Raw genomic sequence first — 20,630 nt, 5'->3', positions numbered from 1 at the left:
GAACTCCAGGTAAAGCAGATTCCCACATGTTGAAGCTCTGCTTCTTCTTACTCATGTCGCTGCGCCCCATTTAGTCTCATGCTGCGTACTACAATTACAGCCCTAATGAAATGATGGGTTGGAGGTTGTTGACTTGGGCCAGTAGACAAGCATTGGACGTTACAACAAAGGGATACATGTACACGTTCATTTTCTATCTGACCTTCTTATGACCTTTGACACTGTGAACTTTGATCCCAACCCTAGTCATCTGAATTGCTCGAGGTAGAGGAATACTGGACCATTAGAATATGCAGTATGCCCCACTTTCCCACATTGACACTCATAATACATGCACGCACACACACAGACAGACAGATGCCGTATCTTAATTTGAACTAGTTTCTCACAGCAGACAAATAATCCTGCAGGAACAGGAAATGTGAAATATGATGTGGATTATAATTAATGGACATTTTTTTGTAAGGGTTGATAAATGTTTTGTTAGGGCAAATCAAGTCTGAAATGAAATGACAAATTACAAACTTTAGAAGCCTTTTTAAACCTTGAATACACTTCATGCAACAACATGATGATCTAGTTTAAATGCGGCATCTGTACAGTACTCAACAGCTTTTACATGTCACAATACCCACTCAGGAAACAGGGGAAGGAGGGGTGCACCTCTAGCTCTTGACAGTTTGTGTATACAGTCAAATGAAATGAGTGTGTTTCTAGTCGTGTATTAACTCTTTTTCTAGTCATGTATTAACTTTCCCTCTTGGTTTTTTGAAGTGTTAAAAAGTGATCGAGTGAGTTCAATGGAGCCGTTGCTCTAACTGTTTTTTTCATTAACTTGTGATAAATGGTTTAGCTGAGTGATGTCTTCACCTGGATATGTGGTGTGTGTGTGTGTTTACCTCTTGGCTCCCTGCCACCTGGGGCTGATTTTAACCTGCTAGACATTGTTTAGTGTTGTGTTTGACCTGGATGATCAGTTGTTTCAGCTTGCGGCTCCACTTCATTAAAGACATTGGCAGCCATTCAGTCATTCAACCAGGAACGCAACCCTCTTCACAGCATGTGTTGAGACATTGATGAAAAGGTTGATCTCAATGATTTATTCAGGGACACTCTTAAAATGCCTTTGGTTAATGTAGAGTGCACCACCTTATTCTTATTCAGAAAGCTATATTTTCCCAACATTGGGGAATTTGTATGTAAACATAACATAATGCAAACCTCATAGAACCTTTCAGGACAGGGCCCATAGGAGCTCTTTAGAAAGGGAAAATGCTAGGGATAGATACAGATATCAGTTCACCAATATTATCGGCCGGTATTGGCCTTTTAACGCTATATCGGTATTGGCCGATAATAAATAGGATGAAAAAAGGGAATCTCATGCTTGTCTGAACACTTGGGGCCATTCTCATGATGTCATTATTGTCACGATGTATGAAATCAACATTTGAAGCATAGTTATTGGACAATTGCTCTTTTGGATGGCAATTTTACATTTTATTAATTTAGCAGACACTTATCCAGAGCGGTTAAGGTTAATTGCCTTGCTGAAGGGAACATAGACAGATTTTTCACCAAGTCGGCTTGGGAATTCGAAACCAGTGACCTTTCGGTTACTGGTCCAACACTTAATCACTGGGCTACCTGGCACCCCAATTTATGAGAATTCTGTTTGGGGAAAAATTACACTTTTTAATTTCCCCACTATAAAACAGTACATTGGCAGATACATCGGTAAGGAAAGTTTTGACCCCCAAAAATCGGAATCAGTATCGTACCCCAAAAAAGATATCGGATACAGGAGGTGCTGGGTCAGTTGTGCCTTAGTGTATGTTCTGTCCTCCGGTTTCCACCCACTGAACACACCACGTCATTTCAACATGAAAATGTTTAGTTGAGACATTGATCAATGAGATTTCACCCTTTATTCACCCACTCAAAAAGACAGCCAGAAGTTGAAGCTTTCAACCATCTAAAAGCGTAACCAAATTCCAATGTTAAAACAATGTCAGATTTGGGGGTTTCATTGTCATCTGAATGTGTTATCACTGCGCTTTCAACCATTTATAACCAGAACCAGAAAAATATTACATATTTTGTATTTATACAACAACTTAAAGTGTTATCACTGTGCTTCATCTAATAGCACAACCAAATGTCCAGTAGAGATTACATTAAAAGTGCAAGTGATCAATGCTGTTAAAAAGCCTGCATAGGTCTTCCGAACAAGGCGAAGCTCTAACAACACACGTCTCTCAAACTTCCAAACACTTTTTTTTTGTTTGTTTGTTGTTTTTTCTCCCCAATTTCATAGTATCCAATTATTAGTAGTTACTATCTAGTCTCATCGCTACAACTCCCGTACAGGCTCAGGAGAGCCGAAGGTCGAAAGTCATGCGTACCCAACCGTACACAACCCAACCAAGCCGCACTGCTTCTTAACACAGCGCGCATCCAACCCGGTAGCAAGCCACACCAATGTGTCAGAGGTAACACCGGACTACGCCCGGCCCGCCAAAGGAGTCGCCCGTCAGGAAGTCCAGTACCCAGTTGCACAGGGCGGGGTCGAGACCCAGGGTCTCGAGCTTGATGACGAGCTTGGAGGGTACTATGGTGTTAAATGCTGAGCTGTAGTCGATGAACAACATTCTCACATAGGTATTCCTCTTGTCCAGATGAGTTAGGGCAGTGTGGTTACGATTGCGTCGTCTGTGGACCTATTGGGGCGGTAAGCAAATTGGAGTGGGTCTAGAGTGTCAGGTAGGGTGGAGGTGATATGGTCCTTGACTAGTCTCTCAAAGCACTTCATGATGACGAAAGTGAGTGCTACGGGGTGATAGTCGTTTAACTCAGTTACCTTAGCTTTCCTGGGAACAGGAACAATGGTGGCCTTCTTGAAGCATGTGGGAACAGCAGACTGGGATAAGGATTGATTGAATATGTCTGTAAACACACCAGCCAGCTGGTCTGCACATGCTCTGAGGACGCGGCTGGGGATGCCGTCTGGGCCTGCAGCCTTGCGAGGGTTAACACGTTTAAATGTTTTCCTCACGTCGGCTGCAGTGAAGGAGAGTCCGCAGGTTTTGGTTGCGGGCCCTATCAGTGGCACTGTATTGTCCTCAAAGCGGGCAAAAAAGTTATTTGGTCTGCCTGGGAGCAAGACATCCTGGTTTTCTTTTTGTAATCCGTGATTGACTGTAGACCCTACCACTACCTCTTGTGTCTGAGCTGTTGAATTGTGACTCTACTTTGTCTCTATACTGACGCTTAGCTTGTTTGTTTGCCTTGCGGAGGGAATAGCTACACTGTTTGTATTCGGTTATGTTTCCGGTCACCCTGCCCTGGTTAACGTGCTTTCAGTTTCGCGCGAATGCTGCCATCAATCCACGGTTTCTGGTTTGGGAATGTTTTAATCGTTGCTATGGGAACGACATCATCAATGCACTTTCTAATGAACTTGCTCACAGAATCAGCGTATTGGTCAATGTTGTTGTTGGACCAAATGCGGACGCAATGCGGAACATATCCCAATCCATATCCCAATCCCAATCCACGTGATCGAAGCAGTCTTGAAGCGTGGAATCAGATTGGTCGGACCAGCGTTGAACAGACCTGAGCGCGGGAGCTTCTTGTTTTAGTTTCTGTCTGTAGGCAGGAAGCAACAAAATGGAGTCGTGGTCAGCTTTTCTGAAAGGAGGGCAGGGGAGGGCCTTATATGCGTCGCGGAAGTTAGAATAGCAATGATCCAAGGTTTTACCAGCCCTGGTTGCGCAATCAATATGCTGATACAATTTAGACACGGTTTACCTGTTTGTTAATAGTGAGTTGGAAGTTATAATAGATGTTTTATCACCAAAGCAAACTGCGAACTTGGATACAGTGGATAGTGAACTGTTAGCACATGAGAAAACAACTAAATTACACATATGATCGACTGGCTGGCTGGCTGGATGGCTGGCACGGTAAAGGTGGATCATAGCTTATGTTGGCTGAGCTATTTAGCCAGCTCGCTAAGTTTACAAGGGTGTAGCTATAGCTACTATACATCCACTCTATGCCAGGTAGTTACATTTTTGATTCTTGGTCTTATTTCCCTTGGTGTGTGTACCTACTACGTACACAGGTTCACACGTGCAATGGAGACCGAATGAGGTCTCATACTAGGATCACCCGTGATCCCGATTTTCAGAAATTTGGCAATAGATCCTGAAACCCCCTCCCATAAACTCATCTTCAAAACACACTCCTGCAACCCGCCTCACCAATTTATATTTATTTAAAAGAAGTATTATTTACCTCAAATCTGTAATCCTCAATAGAAGCTAACCAGAAGCTAGCCAGAAGCTAATCAGAAGCTAATTAGCTTCTTTACTGGCTAATCGTTAGTATTCAGCTAACCACGGTTTGTGGTCATCAGCTATCCTTTAGCTCGAAAATCTATCGCCAGTTTTGTACGGCACAGCTCGGAACGGAACATACCGGACCTATTTTTCTCTCCATGTCCCTTTCAACCGCTAACTCTGGACATTCATACCTGGATCTCGCAGCTAGCTAGCTGCTATCCATGTGACTATCGGCTTTCGTCGATTCCGGAGCAAACATGGATGTCATAAGGTGTATGCACCAATTTGTAAGTCGCTCTGGATAAGAGCGTCTGCTAAATGACTTAAATGTAAATGTAATTCCGGAGCTAGCCATCTGAAGAGTTCCATCAATCACTCCTGGACTACAATCACCTATCCGGACCCGTTTTACTGCCAACGCGGAGCCCCACCGGGCCTTCACAACTAGACTACCGACGTTATCTACCCGAAGGAGTTATCCGGCTGGCTCCTCCGTCGCGATGTTACCTGAGTGCCCATCTGCGGTCCGCTAACCGTTAGCTGTCTTATCGGCTGCTATCTGAATAGACCTATCGGACAATTTTTTATTATTATTATTTTTTATTATTATTATTTTTCTTGGGCCTCTATAACTATATCTATTGTTTTTTTGTGTGATTTGGATTCATCCCCTCTACCACACGGAACCCCTCTAATCCTACCGACGGAAACGCACGAGGTGGCTAATAACAGACCTCCATCCTATGCTAGCTTGCTACCGATGGCCCGGCTAGCTGTCTAAATCGCGTGACCCCAACCAAGCTCTCTACTCACTGGACCCTTTTGATCACTCGACTAAGCATGCCTCTCCTTAATGTCAATATGCTTTGTCCATTGCTGTTCTGGTTAGTGTTTATTGGCTTATTTCACTGTAGAGCCTCTAGTCCTGCTCACTATACCTTATCCAACCTATTAGTTCCACCACCCACACATGCGATGACATCTCCTGGTTTCAATGATGTTTCTAGAGACAATATCTCTCTCTTCATCACTCAATACCTAGGTTTATCTCCACTGTATTCACATCCTACCATACCTTTGTCTGTACATTATACCTTGAAGCTATTTTATCGCCCCCAGTAACCTCCTCATACTCTCTGTTCCAGACGTTCTCGACGACCAATTCTTATTGCTTTTAGCCGTACCCTTATCCTACTCCTCCTATGTTCCTCTGGCGATGTAGAGGTGAATCCAGGCCCTGCAGTGCCGAGCTCCACTCCTATTCCCCAGGCGCTCTCTTTTGATGACTTCTGTTACCGTAATAGCCTTGGTTTCATGTATGTTAACATTAGAAGCCTCCTCCCTAAGTTTGTTCTATTCACTGCTTTAGCACACTCTGCCATCCCGGATGTTCTAGCAGTGTCTGAATCCTGGCTTAGGAAGACCACCTAAAATTCTGAAATTTTAATCCCAAACTACAACATTTTCAGACAATATAGAACTGCCAAAGGGGGTGGTGTTGCAATCTACTGCAAAGATAGCCTGCAGAGTTCTGTCCTACTATGCAGGTCTGTACCCAAACAATTTGAACTTCTACTTTTAAAAATCCACCTCTCTAAAAACAAGTCTCTCACCGTTGCCGCCTGCTATAGACCACCCTCTGCCCCCAGCTGTGCTCTGGACACCATATGTGAACTGATTGCCCCCCATCTATCTTCAGAGCTTGTGCTGCTAGGTGACCTAAACTGGAACATGCTTAACACCCCAGCCATCCTACAATCTAAGCTTGATGCCCTCAATCTCACACAAATTATCAATGAACCTACCAGGTACCTCCCCAAAGCCTTAAACACGGGCACCCTCATAGATATCATCCTAACCAACTTGCCCTCTAAATTACACCACTGCTGTCTTCAACCAAGATCTCAGCGATCACTGCCTCATTGCCTGCATCCGTAATGGGTCAGCGGTCAAACGACCTCCACTCATCACTGTCAAACGCTCCCTGAAACACTTCAGTGAGCAGGCCTTTCTAATCGGCCTGGCTGGGGTATCCTGGAAGGATATTGATCTCATCCCGTCAGTAGAGGATGCCTGGATATTTTTTTTAAATGCCTTCCTAACCATCTTAAATAAGCATGCCCCATTCAATAAATTTAGAACCAGGAACAGATATAGCCCTTGGTTCTCCCCAGACCTGACTGCTCTTAACCAACACATAAACATCCTATGGCGTTCTGCCTTAGCATCGAACAGCCCCCGTGATATGCAGCTGTTCAGGGAAGCTAGAAACCATTATACACAGGCAGTTAGAAAAGCCAAGGCTAGCTTTTTCAATCAGAAATTTGTTTCCTGCAACACTAACTCAAAAAACGTTCTGGGACACTGTAAAGTCCATGGAGAATAAGAACACCTCCTCCCAGCTGCCCACTGCACTGAAGATAGGAAACACTGTCACCACTGATAAATCCACCATAATTGAGAATTTCAGTAAGCATTTTTCTACGGCTGGCCATGCTTTCCACCTGACTACTCCTACCCCGGTCAACAGCACTGCACCCCCCACAGCAACTCGCCCAAGCCTTCCCCATTTCTCCTTCTCCCAAATCCATTCAGCTGACGTTCTGAAAGAGCTTAAAAATCTGGACCCCTACAAATCAGCCGGGCTAGACAATCTGGACCCTTTCTTTCTAAAATTATCTGCCGAAATGGTTGCCTCCCCTATTACTAGCCTGTTCAACCTCTCTTCCGTGTCGTCTGAGATTCCCAAAGATTGGAAAGCAGCTGCGGTCATCCCCCTCTTCAAAGGGGGGGACACTCTTGACCCAAACTGCTACAGACCTATATCTATCCTACCATGCCTTTCTCAGGTCTTCGAAAGCCAAGTCAACAAACAGATTACCGACTATTTCGAATCTCACCATACCTTCTCTGCTATGCAATCTTGTTTCAGAGCTGGTCATGGGTGCACCTCAGCCATGCTCAAGATCCTAAACGATATCTTAACCGCCATCGATAAGAAACATTACTGTGCAGCCGCATTCATTGATCTGGCCAAGGCTTTCGACTCTGTCAATCACCACATCCTCATCGGCAGACTCAACAGCCTTGGTTTCTCAAATGATTGCCTCGCCTGGTTCACCAACTACTTCTCTGATAGAGTTCAGTGTGTCAAATCGGAGGGTCTGCTGTCCGGACCTCTGGCAGTCTCTATGGGGGTGCCACAGGGTTCAATTCTTGGACCGACTCTCTTCTCTGTATACATCAATGATGTCGCTCTTGCTGCTGGTGAGTCTCTGATCCACCTCTACGCAGACGACACCATTCTGTATACTTCTGGCCCTTCTTTGGACACGGTGTTAACAACCCTCCAGGCAAGCTTCAATGCCATACAACTCTCCTTCCGTGGCCTCCAATTGCTCTTAAATACAAGTAAAACTAAATGCATGCTCTTCAACCGATCGCTACCTACACCCCATCGGAGACCTTCAACACGTAATTACATCATTATATTCTGACCCATAACAGCGGCAGTTCGGGGCAAGGTTAGGGTTAAAATAAGCATAGTTGACAAATGTACCCATTTGTGCTTTTCTCTCGTGCACTCTCTCTTTTGAAATCCCCATTTTGTGTAACACGTGTCATATTGTGTTGGTCTGCTAAGGACCTGTTTCATTGTACTAAGTTCTAATCTATAGCATAGACTGTGTGTTTGTGTATGTATATCTTACATTATTTATTTACTACCAAGCTAAAATGACAATCAACTCAATTGGTGTGGTACAGACTTATTTAGCGAGACTCAGGTTTATGCAGATTCATGGATTATGCGACGTTCAGAATGAAACTGTAGAGGAAGTTGATTAATTAGCTAATGTTGTCAAATTTATATTCTGATATTCTTTGAGTTCATTTGGGAAATTAAAACTCAATGAAGCCAAAACTTTCCCATGGTGCCCCAGGTTAATGAGTATTAATCACGTAATTATAAACCGTTAATCATTCGATGAGCAGCAGTCGTCACATTAACCAATACAACGCTACGACAGTGCCTTGAATTCTAAATAAATCACAGACAGTGTCACTAGCAAAGCACCCCCACACCATAACACCTCCTCCTCCATGCTTTACAGCTGGAAATACACATGCAGAGATCATCCTTTCACCCACACCGCGTCTCACAAAGACACTGCTGTTGGAACCAAAAATCTCCAATTTGAACTCCAGACGAAAGGAAAATTTTCCACCGGTCTATGTCCATTGCTTGTGTTTCTTGGCCCAAGCAAGTCTCTTCTTCTTACTGGTGTCCTTTGCAGTGGTTTCTGTGGAGCAATTTGACCATGAAGGCCTGATTCACGTAGTCTTCTCTGGACAGTTGATGTTGAGATGTGTCTGTTACTTGAACTCTGTGAAGCATTTATTTGGGCTGCAATTTCGGAGGTTGGTAACTCTAATGAACGTATTCTCTGCAGCAGAGGTAACTCTGGGTCTTCCATTCCTGTGGCGGTCCTCATGAGAGCCAGTTTCATCATAGCTCTTGATGGGTTTTGCGACTGTACTTGAACAAACTTTCGAAGTTCTTGAAATTGTCCGTTGACTGTCCTTCATGTCTTAATGATGGACTATCGTTTCTCTTTGCTTGTTTGAGCTGTACTTGCCGTAATATGGACTTGGTCTATCTTCTGTATACCCCCCTTACCTTGTCACAACACAACTGATTGGCTCAAATGCATTAAGAAGGAAAACAATTCCACAATTGAACTGGATGCCTGCAGGCTGACTTCAGTTGTCAGTCGAAAAGTGTTTCCTCCAACACGTGGGTGCAGCTGACTTCCAGGTTAAGGAGTGTGGTTTGACGGGTCATGTTTTGGAGGGCACATGACTCGACTTTTGCCTCTCCCAAACCTGTTGGGGAGTTGCAGCAATGAGACAAAATCGAGACGAGAAAAAAAGAATAGGATCAAATCAACCTTTATTTAATGTTTGATTTCATTTGGTCCAATTCTTTAACTTAGATGTTTGTTTCAGATGAATACGTGAATCCACCATTCCAAATGTAGAAAAAGTGGAATTTAAGCCAGACTAAGTCAGTGTCTCAACAGATACACAGATGGGTCTAGCTAAGCAGAAGATCTCCTTAAAATGTTGATATTTTTATATCCAGTTTGTCTAGAAATTCATTACTGAGACGTTGGATTCACATCTCCATCTCAACCAAAAATCTAAACTTAAAGAATAGGACTAAATCTAATCAAACTTTAAATGCACTTTAAATTAAGTTAGTATTTAGTCCTATTCTTTAACTTAGATGTTTGTTTGAGATTGAGTCGTGAATCCTACATATTATTGATTAACTTGAAGATTCAATTTGAAATCAAGCAAAGCTTGAAACCCTAGTCCTTGAATGTATTGTCTGTTTTTACTTGAACCGTGGGTTGAATTGAAACAATAACTGTTGATGACTTTGAAAACGCCATATAGACCTATCATCGATGAAATACGATTTGTAAAGTATGGTTACATTTCATTTGCTCTGTTAAACCTACCCTTTGGATTGACTTTGATGGTAATAGTGAATATATTTAGAACTCAATAGTTATTCTCACGATAGCACATCGGGAGAAGTCAGTGACAAATATAAAAGCTGGGTTGGGTCTGGTTAAAACCCTTGATGGGAGACTAAATGAATAGTTGTACATCAACTCTCCAGTAGGAGTTGTTGCCCAGCCTATTTATTTTTTCATCTGATAGTGAATATAACGTTGAAGATCTGACGTTGTTCAAAGGTACAAATGTAACATATTTGATACAAGGTTTGCCTATGTTGCAAATTGGTTACAATGATGACATAATCTTGTGGTTGAAATCTCACCCTCAAAACAACAGTGATTACAAATACAATGTATTTTCCACGTAGATTCCATGCCACATGCTTACGTTGAAACAACAACTTGTTTGTGCCTAGTGAGCAGTAGTGTACTCTCTGCTTCCAGGTTCCCCAGCCCTGCTGCTCTGCTGCCATGTTTGTTTTAGTGTGAAACTGGAGATGGCATACAGTCCTCCCTCAGCCCACGTTACCACAACACAGCCCCTCTCTGCCCTCTCATTGCTCTCTCTCTACCCTCCCCCCGTCCACGTGCCCTGCTGCAGGCACCTCTACCTTCTCATGTGATCTCTGTCCATCCCTCTCTCCCTCCAACTCGCATTGGTTCTTATCTCTCTCACTCCCCCATCTCCTGTCTTGTCCGGGCTTAACAATGTTATTATGTGTGTCACTGTCAAGCAGAGGTGTACTCCATTAAGAATAGTGCTTGTGCTGTGCATGCTACTGTCTTTTCCCATTCAATAATACTGTGTGTAGTGGGTTGTCTAGAGCCAGCCAGGTTGGGATTGTGTAAGGAAGAAGGGCTGTAATTTGGCTTTGTTTGGCATTTAGAGACAGTGGGGTATGACTGCCATGTAGTCTTGACTATGCAAACCATGCACAGTAGAAGATTACTACACTGCTTCGAAATACAGGGGAGTTTTGTTTTGCACTCTATTGTGAGATCCAATTGTGAGCTTTTCATTTTAACTTCTCTCCTTTCTCTCTCTTCCTCCCCGCTCTCTCGCGTTCTTTCTCCTCTTTATAACAACATGTTATGTTAACAGTCATCTCTCCTGTGTCGTCTCCCTCAGGCTCGCCTGGCACTGGAGAGAGGTGCTCAGGCTGTCATCTTCGATGTCACCGACGACAATGATGCTGCTCTCGAGGTGAGGAATGGTGGAAACCGTCAGAGATAGCAGAGGACAATAAAGTAGCATAGCCTGACCTGACCCGAGAGAGACTAAATTGTTTTAGTGTTACTGATTTATCAATGATTAATTTTCTGTCTTCCCCTCCTCTATGCATTGTATGTCTTCCCCCCAACACACACACACGTGTAGCTGCATGAGTCTGACTCCCTGCCGCTTCCGGTGGTGCTGGTGAAGGCTGAGGATGCTGAGGAGCTGATGGGACTGGTTAACAAGAACGAGGAAGCTAGAGTCCGCATCGACATCAAAAAAGAGGACCCAAAATGGGTAAGGAACAAAATACACACATGCCGAATATCACATATTATATAAATACATGATATATGTTTTTATACATGTTTTCTATTTATTATATAGCCATATATTTGTATTGTATTTATTATTATTATATATATGCATACCAAGAGACACATAATGGAGGTTGTTAGTTACATTCCCTCAAAGGTCCGCTCTAAATGCATGTCTCTGGAACGGGATTCTTCCTGGGAAGGAGAGGTGGACCAAAATGCAGCGTGGTTATAATTCATGGTTCTTTAATAACAAAACTATACATTAATAAACTACAAAACCGTGAAACCCTGAAACAGTCCCGTGTGGTACAAACACTGACACAGGAGACAACCACCCACAAAACCCAACACAGAACAGGCTACCTAAATATGGCTCCCAATCAGAGACAATGACTAACACCTGCCTCTGATTGAGAACCATATCAGGCCAAAACACAGAAACAGACAAACAAGACATCCAACATAGAATGCCCACTCAGATCACACCCTGACCAAACAAAACATACCAAAGCAAACTATGGTCAGGGTGTGACAGTCTCCCAATCTCTACTATGAAATAGTAATAACATTCACTCTTTCTCTCTCTTTCCAGCCCCACTATGATGTTGGTATCTTGCTTACTATAGTCCTGGCTATTCTGGCCATCGTTTTGATCTTTGCCTTCCGGTACCGATGCAAGTCCAACAGAACCTGGGTGAGTCAGTCAACAACACATACACTTTACACAAGTCTCAATACAAAGCCTTTATCTCTGCAAAATGCAGCCATCTTAAAGTGGTTTAGGTCTGGGCCCGGTTGCATAAAACATCTTACTGTTTCCCTTAATGCATCATTTTCCCTTACCTAAGGGAATTGTTTAAGGGTGTTGCAGAGAACCCCTTAAACCTTTCCTTAGGTAACGGCATCATTTAAGGGTTTTACAGTAGTAAGGAACATATGGCAGAAAGAGTCTCTGGTGACTATGGAGACGACCTGATTCACTGACTGAACATCTCATCAAAGAGATGCATTTTTGGGGGAGATCTCAAAATAGAATTTCTACATTCAAGACAGGTGAAACAAATTGATTCAGAAGATAAACATGTTTATGTTAGTTACTTTTTTCTCAGCTATTACTTTCTATCACGCCAAGTGAACCTAGAGTAGCTAGATAGATAGCTCACCAACAGCTTTGTAGCCATGGATCGTGCACCTTACATTGTTTAACTAAGTAGCTGGCTGGTGGATGTTTTCCTTTTGAAACCAGGGCAGAGGAAAGCAACATGTTGGATTCACCTCTCCATCTCACCCAAGAATCAAAGTTAAAGAATAAGACTAGGGCCTCCCGAGTGGCCCTGCTGTCTAAGTCACTGCATTGCACAAATACTGTTTACATTGATATCCATACATGGGCACCCTTAACTTTTTCACTTCATTTAAAGGGAAAATTCACCTGAATATGTTTTGTGCAACTGACTTAAAGTTAGGGAGACTTGAAGCAAAAAGATAAGGGGAAAATTAACTTACAATGTTTTATGCAACCAGGTCTTGTCTTGACTAACTGTCGACCAAACACAAAAGAAAGTTTCCACTGTATATACAGCTCGAACATACACCAGAAAACCCTCAGAGAGGAGCAAAATGTGAACTTTGAGACATCTTAGTCAGCTCTGAAGTCCAGTTCTATAACCTCCGTCCCACACGGCCTCTTCCTCTATGACCACAGGACTCAGTCCATCAGCAGACCATGCGAGCCATCAGTCGTCTGGAGACGCGAATGTACAGCTCTCAGGGCTGCGGGGGCTCACAGCGCCATCGTGGGGGCTGGGGGTCTAATAGCAGCTCCAACTCCAGCCCCGTCTGTGCCATCTGTCTGGAGGAGTTCCTGGATGGACAGGACCTGAGGATCATCTCGTGTGCTCATGAGTTCCATAAGGAGTGTGTGGACCCCTGGTTGCTGCAGCACCGCACCTGTCCTCTCTGCATGCACAACATCATGGGTAATGACATTGCATGACCACTAGGGGACGCCTACAACAGGCCTTAGAATGGGGGAAGCAGAAGACTACTACCCACTCTTGAGCACAAGTAAATTTTTCCACAAAAAATCCAGTTTTATAAACTGTGTGTGTGTAGTCTGCTTTACTGTGTGTAATCCTATGCTCCACAGGTACAGAGCTGTCACGTCAGCCCCAGAGGAGCAGGCTGCAGCAGACCCCCGAGCACAGCCAGGGTTTCCTGCACCCCCACCCCTACCCACACGCCTTCCCCCAGCATCCCATCCCCTTCTCCATGAGGGCTCACTACCCCCGTGGCCCCTCTGGCCCCTACCCCTCCCTGAGCCACTACAGCAGCTCCCCACCCCTGGACCCCCAGACCCTCCGCTTCCTCCCTAGCTGGCCTCTTGGCTCCGGCTGTGGATACATCCACCCTACAGAGGGCCCCGGGAGGCCTCACAAGGCCGGGAGCAGCTGCAGGACGGCAGGTCACCCTCTGGGGTCCCACTACGGCCCCGGGTCCCACCGCTCCTGCCACGCCTACCGCTCCGGCTGCCCTGCCCAGCGCAGCAACTCCAGTTCCAGGCTCCACCACACCCCCTCCTTTGCTCCCCACATCTCCGAAGGGGGAGCCCATAGCCGGGGGGCCGAGGGAGGCAGCTGCTCTGGGGGGAGCTACCGGACGGAGCGCAGTGGCTACCTGGCAGACGGGCCGGCCAGTGACTCCAGCTCTGGCCCCTGTCACGGTTCATCCAGTGACTCGGTGCTCAACTGTACCGACGTGTCCCTGCAGGGTGTGTATGGTAGCTGGTCCACGTTCCGCAGCTCCCTTAGCAGTGACTATGATCCGTTTGTGTACTACGGGCCGGGTTTGGGACGGACAGGCCGTGGGGACAGCATGGAGGCAGGGGCCCAGAGACCAAGGTCCCTGGACTCAGTGATGAACAGAGACAGAGGACGAGGGAGCCCTGAGGAGCAGCCGCAGGCTGTGTTTAGCCACGTCCACTACCACCGCCACAGACACCACCACTACGGAGAGGACGGGGAGCGGGAGCACGCCCAGGGACAGGGGCCAGGCAGGGGGTCAGACGAGGAGCAGGGGGCTGCTGTTGCTATTGGCTCTGGTACTGGTTCTCCCCCGGCTCTGGACAAGGACTTCCCAGTGTGCCCTCTGAAGCACAGCCCCTGTCAGTGCCCTAAGGCAGAACACACAGACAGTAGGGAGGTCCACGGCCACGGGATAGAGGACCATGAGCTTAGCCTCTGCCCCCCGTCAGGCCCCCCTCCTGCCCTGGTAGCACCAGCACCCTTAGCAGCCCCAGCCCCCTGCTGCCACCAGGACCACGGCCGTGGAGGCCACCCCCACCGGAGGACAGACCGGCTCGGCGGCTGCGTCCTCGACGGCCCCTCGGTGCTCTTCCACCAGAGCCTGGAACTGCAGGATGACTGTAGCATCCACATTCACTACGGCCAGGGCCCCAGCTACTGCTGCCCCCCGCCTGACCTGCCCATGCCTGTGCCTTTCATTCTGGACTCTGGGGGTATGGGGGCCCTAGGGGGCCTAGAGGACTGGCCCTGCTGTGGAGGGCCCCACCATGTAGTGTGGCAGAAGCGGGTGCAGCAGGCCCACTCTGAGCCCCAGTTGCTGGGGCCAGGGCTGGGGGGCCCTATGGACAGACCCCCGCCCCCATGCAGCAGGCGTCACCACGGTCACCACAGCCCAGCGCACGACCGCAACACAGACTTTTGTTTATACTGCCAAACATTACACAACAATCAGGGTGGGTGTTCAATCAGTCCTTATATTATAGCTACATGTGATGTGAACAGCTGCTCCCGTATTCTAATTTGAATGTGCTGGTATATTCTATGGTTCTATCGCACTTTCCGCGATCCTTTGCATCTCCTCACCGCCGAATCAGCCGAATTGGAGGGAAGTTTAATTTAATTACATTTTGGGAAAGAAGGCAAGGAGAGAAGATGTGATTAATCGAGGAAAGATCATTTAGAAAGATGCCCATGTGTTGTTCTTCCTGTCATCCTGTGTGTCATATGAGTGTCTCTCTGTGTATTACAGAGGTAAGTAAACCTATTGTCTGTTTCCCTCCCTCCAGGATCAGAGGAGGAGTCCGGTGTGTGATAACTAACTAACTCGAGAGGTGCATCCCCAAACTCACGCTGCTACGTACACAGGAGCCGGAATGGACAAACACGTCATCGGCGGCCATCTTTCTCAAGTCTTCAAAATAATTCCACATGAAATACCTGCATTCAAACTATACTTCCCAGAATCCCCCAGTCAGTGCTGAGTTACATCTGTCAACAGAGATCAAAATTAGTTAGATTATGATTATTTTGAACATTTGTTTCTTTTGACCATCAAATCAATGAAAACACAAGTCAAGAAGAGACCTGAAATTGCTCATATTCGTTGTTGAATTCAAGTATGTCAATGTGTTTGATTTAGACTTTTCTTGTCGCTAAGTGGTGTACTTGTTTAAAGTTGGAGACTGACTGGGAGATGCTGGGAAAACAACTCCTCCATCACAAAGGGGAAATTTGTTTTATTCTCTTCTGCCTTGTTGTTTTGTTTTGTAAATTACACGAAGAATTAAATACCGACATGATATTACAAGTTCCCAGTTTGCCTTAGTGACCGCTAGGAATTCTCACTGCTCAGGACTTGAGCCTTGATTCACAGTACGAAACTCCCCTACTGTTTCTCTCAGTAGAAATCACATGGACAAATTGGATATGTAATTCCTTGAGTGGTTAAGCACTTAATCGATTATATTATGAGGTACTACTCAGTAATACTTTATTTTCCCTCATTACCCCCATAGATGCTCAGTTGGAGGTTTCTTGCTCTTTCCAGCCTGCCTCAAATCAGATTCAGAAATGTGTTCCAGTGGCGTAGGTATCGCAAAGATACTCAGAGCTACAGAAAAGAGCCTAGAAGCTTCTCTCTGGGCAACCTGCCCCATTGGGGGAAAACAGTTATTTTCTTAGCCGGCCTTACAAGCAGTGTGCATCCTGAGAGGTCACTAGAGGCTAGCATGGGGACTTGTGTTGGTTAATTCAATAATGGCAGCTGCTTCCATCACATTTTGTTTGCTTTGTGTTTCGGTAAAAAAATGTAGTCTGTAATTTTGAACCAGATTCACTGAAATGTGTTATTATTACAAGCTATTTTAGTTTTGCTCATGTCATTTCTCATGTTGCCAGTGGTTACTTATTATGTTTGATCTGAGTGCTGATTTTGTGGCCAGTGAAGGAGGGAGGGGTCCACCAGACAGACCTGGGTTCAAACTGTATTTGACATCTTTCAAATACTGTAGCTGTGCTTGAATAAGCTTGCCTGGCTCAATGGGACAAATTTAATCATCCCAAAAGTGCAAACCCCACCCATCTGGCATGTACTCTAAAATATGCAAATGCTCCAAGTATGTGAAGAATTTCAAATACTATTTGAACCCTGGTAGGTCTGCCTCCAGAAACTCACACAGTGTGAGTGAAACTTCGCTCAGCTCAGGAAGGACATCCGCCATGTCTCCTGCTCTTCACCCCTGACCTCTAACCACATGTCCTAGTACATGACCCAATCAATCTCTCCCTTCCATTTCCCAAATACCAGCAGCTAAAGCTCAGCAAGGGTGCTCTTATCTTGGAACATCACAGCAAAATATTGTATACAGTGAGTGCATTCGGAAAGTATTCAGACCCCTTGACTTTTTTTGTTTTTGTTACGTTACAGCCTTATTCTAAAATTGATTAAATAACAATTGTTCCTCATCAATCTACACATAATACCCCATAATGACAAAGCAAACACAGGTGTTTAGAAATGTTTGCAAATATATTAAAAATAAAACAGAAATACCTAATTTACATAAGTATTCAGACCCTTTGCTATGAGACTGGGGGATCGTGAGTGGCACAGCGGTCTAAGGCACTGCATTTCAGTGCTTGAGGAGTCACAACAGACACCCTGGTTTGAATTCAGGGTGTATCACAACCGGCCGTGATTGGGAGCACAATTGGCCCAGCGTCGTCCGGGTATGTCCAGTGTAGGACGTCATTGTAAAATTAGAATTTGTTCTTAACTGACTTGCCTAGTTAAATAAAGGTTAAATAAACATTTTAAAAATACTCAAAATTGAGCTCAGGTGCATCCTGTTTCCATTGATCATCCTTGACGTGTTTCTCCAACCTGAATATAGTCCACCTGGGGTCAATTCAATTGATTGGACATTATTTGGAAAGGCACACACCTGTCTATATTAGGTCCCACAATTGACAGTGCATGTCAGAGCAAAAAAACAGGCCATGAAGTCGAAGGGATTGTCTGTAGACAGGATTGTGTCGAGGCACAGATCTGGGGAAGGCTACCAAAAAAGGTCTGCAGCATTGAAGGCATCCAAGAACACAGTGGCCTCCATCATTCTTAAATGGAAGAAGTTTAGGACAACTAAGGCTCTTCCTAATGCTGGCCAAACTGAGCAATTGGGGAAGAAGGACCTTGGTGAGGGAGGTGACCAAGAACCCGATGGTCACTCTGACAGAGCTCCAGAGTTCCTGCAGCACTCCACCAATCAGACCTTTATGGTAGAGTGGTCAGACGGAAGCCACTCCTCAATAAAAGACACAACAACCCGCTTGGAGTTGCCAAAAGGCACCTAAAGGATTCTCAGACCATGAGAAACAAGTTTCTCTGGTCTGATCAAATCAAGATTGAACTCTTTGTCCTGAATGCCAGGCGTCCCGCCTGGAGGAAACCTGGCACCATCCCTAGGGTGAATCATGGTGGTGGCAGCATCATGCTGTGGGACGTTTTTCAGCGGCAGGGACTGGGAGACTACTCAGTAGTCGGAGCAAAGTACAGAGAGATCCTTGATGAAAACCTGCTCCTGAGTGCTAAGGACCTCAAACTCCCCAAATACAGGTGTGCCAAGCTTGTCGCGTCACACCCAAGAAGACTCGAGGTGTCACACCCTGATCTGTTTCACCTGCCTTGTGGTTGTCTCCACCCCCCACCTGGTGTCTCTTGTTTGTCCCCATTATCTCCTGTGTATTTATACCTGCGTTTTCTGTTTGTCTGTGGCCAGTTTGTACTACCAGGGCTCAGGCTAAGACCCAGATGCAGACACAGGATACATATAGTGCGAGTCTCAGAGTTTATTATAGTACAAGGGGCAAGCAAAATGGAAGTCAAGGCAGGCAAAGGGTCGTAATCCAAAAAGTCAAGGGGTCTGAATACTATCCGTATGCACTGTACATAATTACTATGTAACTGGAGGAAAGTCATGATAATTCATAATTCATTCAACTTTGGGAACATACATTATTCACTACCCTTTAAAAAATAATATTGATTCAACGTACAATTATAAGGCAACCAGCTTCAATAGGATTGTGAGTTTGCTCAACCAAAATTGTATAGAGCAAACTCAATACAAAAATTTGGTTGGAATTTTATGGAGAAAACTCACAATCATATCGCTGCTGGTATCCTTACAATTGTACGTTGAATCAGCATATATATTTTTTTCCCCACAGTGTACCAAACATTGACTTAACAAAGCTGTGGCCTTTTATGAACTTAAGTTAACTTAAATGGAAGCCTGGTGAAACATCCTAGAAAGAAACCCTGGGAGAAAGAAAAGTCTTGAAATGTGTGTAGATATATCCCCCAATATTTTTTATTTCTTAGTGAAAATATGAAAGGAGACTGCATTAAGACAGACAGTAAATATGGAGCATTAGTATTTAATGGAATAAACCTATTGATCCCCAGACTATTTTTGAAAGAGCTGGAAGCACTTAAAAAACCTTGTCTGATCTAGTAACACTGAATTTGTAATTGAGATAAGTCTGTCTATGCTATTTACTTCAATTGTGCCTTCTGGATTCACTTTTCAAAGGGGTTAGGTGTGGGATCTGCATTCACTACTTCCTGTCAATGGGTTGAAGTTTATTATGATATAAGATCAGCAAATTACCTAATACATTAAAGCTCTTGTTATTTTACCAAAGAAACACAGTTTTGAATGCAATCAACCTGTGCCTTTTATTCCTCCTCCATCAAACTTAAACCCAAGTAAATGTGTTTTACCTAACAAGAGAAATCTGAAAATGGAATCGTATGCAGTCAAACAGTGGAAAATCATGGATTTACAGCCCTATATATATCGATACCTCGTTTCTAATGTTTTTTGGAGACAGCTTCTCTTGCTAATACTCCAGGTTGTGTTTCTGTTATATATATTTGTGTAGAGAACAGTCCTATATAGCCTGGTTAAACCAGACTGAACACTGCACTCACCATTTTTTCCCTTGAAACAACAGTGAAACATTGCGAAACCTGTGTGGATTCCAGGCTACAGTTCCCTAGCCTTAGCTGAAATGACACAACCAACCAGCACTGGAATCCACAACCAACCAATATTTTTCAGTCAAAACTGAAAGCAAGGCAAATCAAGGCACTATAACTATGCCAACGACCAGAACAAGGAAATATAAAACTGAAATTAATCAAACATCTCTGAAATGTTTGGGGCGATTTTATTATCCTCTTTAGGGTTGTTTTTTGTTTGTGTTCATTGTTTTGTTTTTTAACGCATAATGAGCTGAAACTGCCTTTTTTCTAATAGAGCACAATCCCGATAGAAATTGAAGGGATCTGTCAGTATATTTTGGATACTTTGTGTACAAAAAGAGAAATACAAAAACAGAAATGAAATAAAGTGTTGTATTTTATATATAATAGAACATTTCAATATGGTGATATGTCACTAATATATTTATTTACTAATATATTTATCCATTTTTGTCCAGATCCTGAAAAAGAATGCATGGTTTCTGTATAGAAACGATATCTATATGAAACTAAGTGCCATCACAGATGTATCAACGTGGCTTCATTCCAATTATATGCAAATAAATTATTTTGAAATAAAACCTCTGGTGCTGATTATGGTCTCAATTTTATGATCTTCATCTTCAAAATGAAGTATCTATCTGACAAATCTCATTGTAAGACTTCATTCCATTTCCAGTCATCAGAAGTATCATGTTGGCACTGGCAATTATGTAATTGACAAAAGTACCAAACTTTGAATTGGTTCTTACCTTACAAAGGTCAAAGATGGAAAGCTGGTGCATGTTATCACAGTGATTATACAATGAAGAAATGTCACAGAACGCTTAGTAATTGCTTTCAACAACTTGTCCCATACATTTCTCAA

General features: G+C 44.2%; 1 protein-coding gene across 1 annotated transcript in view; it reads left to right on the top strand.

Annotated features, from left to right (window-relative positions):
- Positions 1-20,335, top strand: part of LOC118391004 (E3 ubiquitin-protein ligase RNF43) — a 156,116-nt gene extending 135,781 nt beyond the window's left edge. The window contains exons 3-8 of the mRNA XM_035781899.2: positions 11,004-11,078; positions 11,253-11,387; positions 12,003-12,104; positions 13,116-13,389; positions 13,560-15,167; positions 15,501-20,335. Of these exons, the coding sequence (XP_035637792.1) occupies positions 11,004-11,078; positions 11,253-11,387; positions 12,003-12,104; positions 13,116-13,389; positions 13,560-15,167; positions 15,501-15,526 (2,220 nt within the window). The 3' untranslated portion in view covers positions 15,527-20,335. The remainder of the gene's footprint in view (positions 1-11,003; positions 11,079-11,252; positions 11,388-12,002; positions 12,105-13,115; positions 13,390-13,559; positions 15,168-15,500) is intronic.
- The last annotated feature ends 295 nt before the right edge of the window (positions 20,336-20,630 follow it).

This window comes from Oncorhynchus keta, chromosome 12, assembly GCF_023373465.1.
Source record: "Oncorhynchus keta strain PuntledgeMale-10-30-2019 chromosome 12, Oket_V2, whole genome shotgun sequence".
Classification (NCBI taxonomy): domain Eukaryota; kingdom Metazoa; phylum Chordata; class Actinopteri; order Salmoniformes; family Salmonidae; genus Oncorhynchus; species Oncorhynchus keta.
Note: the sequence above shows the minus strand (reverse complement) of the source record. Positions and strands in the feature narration are given on the sequence as shown.